The sequence below is a fragment of the Alligator sinensis genome, unplaced genomic scaffold (genome assembly GCF_000455745.1).
Source record: "Alligator sinensis unplaced genomic scaffold, ASM45574v1 scaffold570_1, whole genome shotgun sequence".
NCBI classification, from domain to species: Eukaryota; Metazoa; Chordata; order Crocodylia; family Alligatoridae; genus Alligator; species Alligator sinensis.
In genome coordinates, this window is record NW_005841997.1 from 1,837,955 (window position 1) to 1,849,110 (window position 11,156).

General features: G+C 44.7%; 1 protein-coding gene across 1 annotated transcript in view; it reads right to left on the reverse strand.

The window, feature by feature from the left end:
- Nucleotides 1-11,156, reverse strand: part of LOC102376944 (protein HIRA) — a 58,432-nt gene that overhangs the window by 46,952 nt on the left and 324 nt on the right. The window contains exon 2 of the mRNA XM_025201530.1: nt 560-622. Coding sequence (XP_025057315.1) covers nt 560-622 — 63 coding nt within the window. The remainder of the gene's footprint in view (nt 1-559; nt 623-11,156) is intronic.

Consider the following 11,156-nt stretch of genomic DNA (forward strand, 5'->3'; position numbering starts at 1 on the left):
CCAGCCATCCTACTTACCCACAAGGAGCCCAGGTTCAGCTCCCTGTGGCTGGCACGCTGCCTGCCCCGCACAGGCATGTAACATGCTTCAGCACTGGGATGAAAGCCAGCCACAGAGATGCCTCTGACTGGCTACTAGAGCGTCTCTGTAAAGGACCCGAGCCTCTGGTTGCCTGCCCAGCTTTTTTTGCCCAGGGTATTTTTTGACCCCTGGATATCCAGGGGTCTAATTCTGCCAGCGCAGGGAACATTTTTTTGTTCCTGAACATGCTTCTTTGAAATACGGCAAGAAGCACGTGCATGCTCGTCTAGACAAACGTCTAACGGACATGCCCTGATGTCCAAAAGAACAGGAACACAACTATGTCTACCCATGACTTCATCAACCACATCAGTTATGCTCTATTCATTACAGCATTTTCAAATATGCTCAGTTGGTCATCTCTCTCCAGACACCGGATAAATGATGAATTTAAAAAACGGATAAAGTGAAGAAGTGTGGTGAGGATACAAGATTACTTTAGCTCAGAATTCTTCCTCCTATTAGTATGCAAACATACCTTGCCCTCCAGTTGCAAACTTGGTCCCATCTGGGTGAATATCAACTGAAAATATTGGCTTTCCTGGAAACAGAGACAGAAAAGCAACACAGTGAGTACGTCCTTACTCCTAAGAACACTGTAATGCTAACTGAAGCTCAAATGTTCTAGTTAGCAAAGCAGCAACTAACTTTTTTCCAAAAGTTCTAGTCAGTGTATAACTAAAAATTATGGAAAAGTATAAAGCAACACACTGCTTCAGAGACCATCCTATACAGATTAAAAATTCATTGGCATATAAGATTGCTCATAAGAAAGCAAACCAATGATCATCAAGATGATTGTCCTGCTTTTGTAGTAACATAGGCCTCAACCACTGTACAATACACCTGGCCAATTACAATTATGTAAAGCTGTCCTTGAAGAAAAAACAGCCTCCCAATTTCTACGGCAATCACCTGATATCCTGAAGTAAGAAAATTAATTTACCCCAACATCATCTTGTGTAACTAATTCTACTGGCCATGCAATAACCCAGCTCAAATTTAAATCCTGTTGCTAATGTTATATTGTAGCACCCAGACCTTTCTAGTTACTTTTGGCTTCCAAAAAGGAGAAAAAAAAGAAGCTAACCAATTCAAAGGCTGGGGATTACATCCTCTTAAAATTTTCTTTTTCAAAAGCAATAATCCTATTTTTATAGACTCTCCCGAAGTAACCCAAAAAAACATGAATCAATTTGGCCACACAGGACTTGAAAATTTGGCAAGGGACGGATGGAAGTGCTAATCGCCACCACTCCCCCACTGCCAAAATTCCCAACCCATGGGGAGCCCCACAGGTCAGATGCCATGGCTCCATGAGCCAGAAGTTGAATACCCCTAAACCATACAGAACATACACATTAATCTGCTAAAGAACTGTGGCTTTTCTTCAGATGAGTGGGTTTGCATCTATCCTTTCCTCCACTAATGTGATGATAGTAACCAGAGCCAACCCTAGTGGGGTGCAGGGCCTGGGGCAAATCAGCCTGTGCGGGGCCCCCTTAACACTGCATAGGGCCGTGGTACCCCCGCAAAGGGGAGGGGGTGTTCTCCGTACTTCTTCTGCAGTGCAGGGCTGAGCCGCCAGCTGCAGGCGGGCCCCGCCGGAGGGGTCATGGCTGCTCCACTTGGCTCCGCGGAGGCCCCCCAAAGCACAGGCCCTGGGGCGGTTGACCCGATTCGCCGTACCCCAGGGACGGGTCTGATTGTAACACACAGACAAGGCTTTGGGAAGCACAGGAGGCCAACAAAATATGGGTCTTCTAAGAGCAGAAAACTGAGGGCAATTAATCAAGTCTGCTGGAACGTGGCAACTGCCACGCTCCAGCAGCCTTGTGTGTCTTGTGTATCAGTGTCCCTGTGCTTAAAAACCGCAGTGGGGTGCCATTTTTAAGCACAGGGACACTGATACATGAGATGTGGTAGCACTTTAATTAGCTCAGCTCCAAGAGCCGCTCTAATAAAAGAGCTGCCCTCCCCCCCCGAAGCACGTGTAGAAGTGCCCTGAAAGACTAAATTATTTTGGCCTTGCCTAAATGTTATGCTAGTTTAACTGACGGCATCGTTTTAAACTATTTCCAGCCGCTGGCTACTTATTTCAGTTTAAGGGGCCAGTTGAAAAACAGATTTGAAGTTAAACGTGTTACGTTCTCATGAAGACAAGACTCTGTACAATTAACCTTACTTCCTGCCCCCCACCCCTATGCCCTCCCCTCTTCTTACTTCTCTCACAAAATGGCACAGGCCATATAAAAAAATTGCTACAGCCCAAGCAAACACAGACAAATTTATTTCTTTGGCACTCATGCTTATTCTCATCTTTAGACCAAATTAATGTTGCACATCCTGAATAATTGTGAAACAAGCTGTTATACCTGTTCCTTTGCAGAAACAACTGGCATTAAAATATTCGATATTGCGAATCCGCATCTGAGTAGAGATTTACCATGGAAAACAACCATCTTACAATTGAAAAACTGACAGTAGCTTGGCTCCAAAGTCTGAAGTCTGGAGATTTCTGTACTCAGGAGAGGTCACTTTCTCAAACCCAAGAAACAATAGTTTTAAATGACCTATTTTACAGGGCACCTTTCTTCTAAAAAAATAAAGAAAAGAAATGGGATGCTGTTCTACCTCTTCCTTATCTGACTCTTTCCTAGTTCTTAAGAACCCCAAATGCTGCAATTTCTGCCTCATCCTTAGAAGCACCTTTTTATTCATCAACAGACACTTTCTTTTTTTCTGCACAAAGTTCATCTGCCAAATTTTGCACAGCTCCATATGGGAAGTTCATGTATATTATTTATTATTTAATAAAATTACTCCTATTAAATATAGGGTAGACAAACATGTGCCTGTGATGATTTAGATGGGAATGATCCTGGCTTGAGAGAAGGGCAGAGGTGAGCTCATGAGGGTCGAGCCCTATGATTCTACTTTACACATATGAAACTATTAACATAGAACCATGAACCTGTTTTCCAAAAGCACCCTGCCTTTCCTCAGCACAAAATTCAGTTCTGGCGAGTGAAACCCTCATGGAAACAGCAGGGTAAGTGTCCCCACTGTCATGACCCAAAGGCATGATTTTGTGTGTGCTTTGGCACCAGAATTATCCCCGTCAAGTTGCAGAGCATTGCACGGGAGAGTTTCCTGTTGCAGAGGAAAACCCCGGTGCAGGGACGAGTTTCCCGCCTTTTCTGCAGCTTCTTTTGCAGGGTGCATTGCTCATGTTGCAAGAGGAATGCACGGTGCAAAAGAGTTCCCGCCACCGGTATGCAAATTCGTTCCCTGCTATTGGCTGGTTTTAAATTATTCACACGTGGCAGCTAACGATTGGCCTGTTAGCCGTATAAGAGGCTTGAGCGGTTTCCGCCCAAGCCGAAGAGGACTCCACATCCATCTCGTGGGGACTCTAGATACACGGCAGGGTAATAGAAACCCTGTGTGAGATCCAGAGGAGCGTGGCGACCTGATCCATCGCCCACCTCTTCCCGTCTTCGAGCGCAACTTTTATAAGACGTATCTACGATTCTGATTTTGGTGGCTCGTTCACCCAGAGCATCCGGAGCTCTGCACCGTGGAGCCTAGCAACCTCCACGAGACCGTCTGTGTTGTCTGTCTGTAACTGCAACTCAATCAAGCTTTCCAGCCTACACCACTGCCATCTCGGTGTAAGTAAACAATCTTTAAAACTACCGCTAAGCGTCTGTGCCTAATTCCAGCTCGACGGCCTTCCCTCTCCGACCCGGCGTGCCGGGGCTGCTGGCCACAGCCCGCGTGCAGCACGGAAAAGGGCTTGGGTCGCTCCCGGCCCGCACACCCACAAACACTACCCTGCCAGTATGGCTCAACTCTGATCCGCAGGGAATTACTTCTAGAGGTCACAGGTAGATCAGTCTCCATGACCCATTAAGTGTTGGATTTTCTTTTGATTCTTCCAGCTAAGGTAAAGCCTGGTGATGAATTCATGGTACAGACAATGGGTCAGATGTCTCCAACTCATCTCATATAAGAGCTACGATGGATGGGGACCATTTACGGTACTCCCAACTGAGCTTGACTGGCTTCATGCTACTTGCCTGGAGACAAATGGTCATGAAACTCACTAGTTGCCTATATATTGCTCATCTGATCATGTATATTAATGTTATGCTTCCCAGAGTGAGCTTCCTCCCACCAGGGATGCTTATTAAATTAAAATCTAATCATTTGTAGTTTACACAATTAGTCTTTCACTCTCAAGGAACACTTGTAAAAACGTCTCATGTGATACCTGTTCTCAAACACACTCAGATGGCCACACCCTGTCCTTAAAGTGGAAACTTCCATTAACCAAACCCAAACACTAAGCATGAAATGCTCATATTTACACACCATCCAAGGTTAGTTGTAAATACAATATTTTGCTATTTCAAGTTATTTCAACAACTGTCCCATGCACCCCCTGGCTTGGCAGCAGCCCCAGCCCCAGTCCTGCCCAACTCCCTCCCTTCCTATAGTGTCCTCAAGCCCTCCCCACCACACTTATCTAGGGGAGCTGCTCTCCAGGCTGCCTGGTGGTCATATGCATATACATGTATATAGCACCCCTTGCCTGACCACCCTCCTCCCGCACCCCACCCCCGGTCCCCTGCAGGCTGGAACTCAGCCAGCCTGCAGAGAGCTCTTTGCAAAACAACAAAATCCGCGGGTTTCTCTGTTAAAATGAGAAGTCTGTGTTTTCTTCTGTTTTTCCATGAGGAATGGAAAACACGGATCCCTGTTGATAAGACAGATATGTGCACTGACACAGGGGAATTACCAGAGGTTCTGAATCTGTGGTGTTTAGAACTTATGATTTTTTTAATCAGTTCAAGCTGCAGACAAATATACCTTTAACTTCTTTTTAAAAGGGGAGAGGAATTTGCAGTTTGGGTGAGTACATCAGATGCTCTAATTCAGCTGTTCAGACTGTTCACTCCTATACTGGAATAAGTAGCTCTATTTGTGGTCAGATCACACAGCAATATATGTACGTCTTCTACTGTTATAGGTATTACATCTGCCCACACCCTTAGCTACATAGCCCCGGGTCTGTTCCTGTGCACAGCTGCTCACTGCACTGTTATATCAACCTAAGAAATATAGTACTATTCTTTGATTAAATGAGATAAAAACTAGTAGCAAAACTGCATATTGTGAATGTACAGCCGTTCTTTTACTGTACCAAGACTCCTTACATATAATGTGCATGGTATCTTGGTTCACCAAGAGCACATGGATCTTTCTACCTTTAAAATGCAGAATCCTTCAACAGTCAGATTCTCTATGGAGGCTTCCAAGCATTCCAAAAACTGCATTTGCTTTCATTTTTATGAAGTTATAGAGGCAAAATTATTTTAAAAGAAAAATCTGCATCTATTTAGTACAGAAATGTACAAGTTAGAATTTTGTTCCCACCACCATGCTCTATATTTTTGGACTGATAAAGTTAGCAGAGTAACATAATTCACTTCTGTGGGCCCCCCAAATGGAGATTAAGATTCAAATATTTAAGAACCAGTTCTTAGTATTTGGGGGCAGTTTACAAACAAGAACTCATTCTATTGTTTTGTTGAAACTACGCAAACAAAAGAACCATTATTTGATAGTAACCATTTCCTTTCCTGGCTCTTTTTCTTCCTCTAATTGATTACTTTGTTATATCCTGTTAAAATGAGCCAAAAGGTTCAATGTTCCTGTCTGCAAGTGTTTGAATGCTTTCCCATTTGTCAGATACTAAAAAAACCAATAGGAAATTTAAAACAACTCTAGTAATTAAGCAGCAAAGCAAACCCTGAGTGATACAATAACAAAGGGAACATTCAAATTTGTTAGACTGAGTTAGAGGGGTTTTTTTCCTCTTACACTAATCCCTAACAAACAGTTTAAGCTACCAAAACACATGGTTTGAAAGGGAAAAACATGGTCTAACAAAAAATGGTCTGTCATGAGGATATTTCTTGCAGGATAAGGAATATAACAGTATCCCCTGAAGACTCCAATATTGAAAGTGAGCTTGAAATATCTTATAAAAGAAATTAATTGAAATTTAGGGCAAACCGAGATCTAAAGTCATAACCCCCACATATAAAACCCACATTCAGCACTGCAGTAATGGATCTCTTTTGCCGATAAATATGAAATAGACACCCATTATCTTATTATCTATTATTTAAGCTCTATGCAAGAGTAACCAAAATATAAAGCTGTTATAACATTGTTTGTGTGGATGTATACAGTAACATTGGTTAGTTCCTTTTGATTTTATTTTTCTCCGCCCCTTTTAATACAAACTAGCATCCAATGCAACTCGCAGATCAGTTCAAATATTTACATTCTGCTACTGTGGCTCAAACAGAAAATAGGCTATAAACCTCAATTAAGTAAAAGTAGGCCCCAATTCTGAGGGCTGCTCTACATGAGCAGACAAGTGTGCCTGGCCTTAAAACTCACAGAACTGAACAGAGATCCTTACAGAAACTGGAGCTAGGACCATACTGCAGGACTGGGGCCACAGAGATTTATTAAATACAATGTCATCATACTGATCCCTTTTCATATGGATGCTAAATTAAATAATTGAGAAGGAACACTAAACAGATGGTCCGGAACAGGTGTGCCACAAGTGGCTTAGGCAGCCTGTATGCGTGACACAGAGCAGATAGAAGAGGAGACAGGAAGCAGGTCAGTGGCAGGCAGGGCAGGGAGAAGAAAGCAAAACTGCAGATTGGACAGAGCAAGGGGATCACAATGGCACTTGGGGATGGTGCAGAACTAATTTGTGGCATGCCTGCCAAAACGATTCACCCCACTGGTCTAGATGAATTGTACTCAACCCATGGAGCCAATTCACAGGACCAGCATGCAGGGACCCTTGCAGATTTGGAAATGTGGCAGCAGGACACTGCCACCACCACATTTCTGGAACCAATGGGGAACCCCACAGGCTGGATGACATGGCTCTATGGCCCATAATTCGGCCACCCCAATCTAGAACTCTACATTTCTTTAGTGTTTAAATCAGGGGTAGGCAATTATTTGGGCTGGAGGGCCACTTAGGGAGTTTTGGTGAGTTGCTGTGGGCCCCCTCCACCCCCCCTCAACAGGTCACCAAAACTCCCCAAGTGGCCCCCACGGGCAGGGCATGTTCAGCCGGGTGGATGAGATGGGACTGTGGGCAGGTGGGGACTGATGTCTGGGAGCAGGACAGGTGGGGCAGGGCTGGGGCCGGGATTGGGACTGTGGGGCGGTCACAGAGCAGGGATGGGGCCTGGGGCAGAGCCTTAATCTGGTCCCCACATGACGGATCATGACCCGCCCAACCCAGGAGTGGGGCAGAGCATATGCCCATGACCTGGCCCCCACTGCCCCTGCCCCAGCAGAGGTGCATGTGGGCTACCCCAGTACAGCATGGCTGCGGAGCAGCATGGCCAAGCAGCACAGTGTGGCCCCAACACATTGTGACTGGATTAGGCTGTTCGGCACTGCTGGGCTGCTCCACTTTGCAGCCATGCTGTCATGTCAGGTGGGAAGTGGATTACTGCTTTGCTCCAAGGCCCAGCTCTGCATTGTCACCATCTTGCAATCCTGATCCCAGTCCTGGCCCCACCTGCCCAGCCTGCTCCTGGACACTGCTCCCCATCTGCCTGTCCCGCTTCCAGATACTGCTTCCCACCCACCCACTGACCCATCCCATCCGGGTGGCCGAGTGTGCCCTGCCAGTATCCACGGAGACCCAAACACTCACTCCATCCAGCACTCCCAGCAGTGGGTGCAGGTGGATGGGCTGGGGTGGCTAGGCAGTGAAGCCATGTCTGGTGGTAGCAGCAACACTGGCAGGGGGCCAGCCACCACGCTGCCCCAGCTCTACTGCATGCCCAGGGGTAGCAGAACTGGCTGTACACACCTTGGCCCAGGCTGCCCTCCAAGTCTGGGCTGGGCAGGGCTGAGGGACCCACCATAGGCCAAGTAAAATCCCCTGGTGGGTCAGATGTGGCCCGCAAGCCAGATTTTGCCCATCCCTTGTTTAAACGATAATGTTCCCTACCCTCCAAGCCAGGTAAAAATGGCAGAGATTTTAGGAAAAGGGGGAAGAAAACAAAAAAGAAAAAGGGAAAACTGCAGAATGATAGACACTTACAAAAGAACTAGGGTAGATACATATAAAGAATGTGAAAAGCCTATGAGAGAAAATGCATTTAAGGAAGAAATATACCACACTGCTCTGATAAGAGCTCAGATAAGGCAATGTTTAGTAACTCAGTGGGATGAAATCCTGTAGTGTCTAGCTATATCAAGTGCTCTTACAGTAAACAGACTGTATCTCAGTTGAATGCTACAGGACTCCCAGATGTATTACAAAACAGAAGCAGATGACTTTGAGAGGAAATCAGATCCCAATGCAGGTCTACTGCATTAAAAACATTAAAGTTCTTTTAGTCTATTCAATAACGTAAAACCCCTGAAGTGCAGGGAAGAAGGGGTTAAATTTTAGTACTTTGCACTATGTTGAAAACCCATGTTTGATTTTTGGTGCCTTGTTCCCTAAAAACTGCTGTGGCAGAAACTCTTCTATTGGCAGGAAAGGGAACATTAAAAACATTCACCTCAGGTTTCAGATATATACGAAAAGAACCAGCTGTGCCCCTAACAGGCAAACTCCAATGCACACAAGTAATCCCATTAAATTTAATGAGGATTACTTGTATATATGTGTTGAAGGATAAGAAACATGATATATTAAACAACACAACTACACTAAAAATGTATTTCACCAGGTCTCAACCTGAATCCCATACATTTGATGATAACAGCACTGTACTTTTCATCAGCAGTTCTCATAGCAATTTACAAAGGAATCCCAATATCAACACCCCCATTTTGCCAGTGGTAAAACTGAGGCACCAAGGCGATGTGACTTGCCCAAGCTCATCCCCAAGCAGCCTATGCCAGATGCAGGAAAGGATCTCAGATCTCCTGAGTCCCAGACCAGTGCTTTCTCCACTGTGCCACATATCACCTGTAAGCTACTGACAGAGACTTAATATCATCAACATGGAAAGACTTAGGCCACGTGTTTGCAAACAGGTCCTCACAAAGAGGCTTCCAGGGACTGCACTGTAGATCCAGACAAGCACACAGTCATCCCACATGAAGCTAGCTGCAAGATCAAGTCTTAAATGCTATGCTTGTTTTACATTAGCCAAGTAGAAATAAAGACAAGCGCATCTCAGAGCACTGCACTTTCACTTTTTTGGCTCCATGCAGTCTTTACATGTGTTCATGCATTGACTACTCAAACAGTAAAATGAAAGTGTGCGCATGTTTGTAAGATCTGTACTTATTCTTCACAAAACAGAAAGTTTGACTCTGGTCTATACTCATTCAGCTAAAAGAAAATAAACTATGAAGTAAGCTAACTTTAAGAATGTCTGTGGCTTTTACCCATGCAGTAAAACTATCCAGCCTGAATAATACTCAGTTTACTCTGGATACAAGTCATCTAGAAGAAATGAGTTGAAGCTTCTAGAAGTTTATAGGGGGAAATAAATGTATCTGTCAAAATAAAGGTGTATGCTGAACAAATTACTTAAATAAAGCATCTCTGTATATGAGCAGAACTCGAACATTCAAAATTAACTCTTCACATGAAATTTGTTCCACTTGAGACTACTTCTGTAACAACACATATTACTTTAATTTGCTTCTTTTGCCTACTGATAAAAGGCAAGCTTAAAAATAAATTATTAGTCACTAATAGTATTTGGCATTTAAAAAAATATCTTGGCAAGAATTACAACATTTCTCTGCAAATGTGTTTATCTCACTGGAAGCACTTTCTTCCTGAACGTCAGATGTCTCTTACGTCACAAACCTCTACGACTTGTAATTACAAGAGCAGTAGACAAGAGGCGTTAAAAGTGACCTGTTGTGTGGTAATAATCTTTTTCTACAACAATGTAGTATAGAGTCAATGAGCTAGTGCAACAGCCTATCAGTTTTGGGAACCCAAACGTGGAAGGTGAATATAAAATATAAAACCTCAAAGCAAAACAAATGAAGCGACTTTGGCAGACTCAAGTTAGACCCACTTCTTCGGTACATTTCCCCACAGGCCCAGAACAAGCTGGGGGTGCACTGGCAGAGCGGAGTGCAGAAGTCTTCATTCTTCCTGTACAAATGCTGCCTGGTTTAAACCCTTAGTCTTCTTCTTGATAAGCATTCAGATAAATGCAATTTGTAATGAAGAAACATAAGCAGCTCGGTCGTCCCCTGACTACCAGACCGTTTCACTACTCAGTGGGAAAGCCAAGAATCTGAAGAGGACTGTACTGCATTTGAAAACTGAAATAAGTCTATCCTAACCGTGCAGTCAGTCCATTAAAAGATATCACTCACAAAAACTCTTGCCTCATGTATTTTCTGGACCATCACAGCTACAACATCACTCCACCGCTACCAAAACATCCATAACTGGTTGCCTTCGGTTATATTCTTTTAGCTCTGGCAAGCAATCTCCTGAACGTGAAGTGTCACCAGGACTGTTACCCAAAAGACAGCGCTGCTTCTTCTGCATGGTAAGAGGCAGGAATCACTCAACGGGACTCCCTCTTCTCACATCACCCCAGCAGAAGACAGACAGCTCACAGGTGTCCCAGCAAACACTTGGGCAAGGCACAGTCCCCAGCCAAACTGGATTATAGAAGCCTGGTTTCTCTAGCTGCACTTTCATCGCACAACTCTGGAGAACAACTTACATCAATTCCTTCAGCCTACGAGACCTAAAAAAAAAAAAAAAAAGCCGTGGTTCCCCAAGAGAAGCCAGGCTGGTTCGCAGGCAAACAAACCGTCGTTACCTTGCTTTCAGCAAACCCGCTCTGTCGAAGGCCGAGGGGCCGTTACAGTCCTGCAGCTCCTAAAACCAGACGTCGTTTGGGGGCCACTTGTAACAGCTACGTGTGATCAGGCAGGGAGGGAAGGCAACGCCACCCAGGCTGGCAGGTGGGCGAGCAGCAGCAGGAGGCTCTTAACTCGGTTTCACGGGGGCGCTC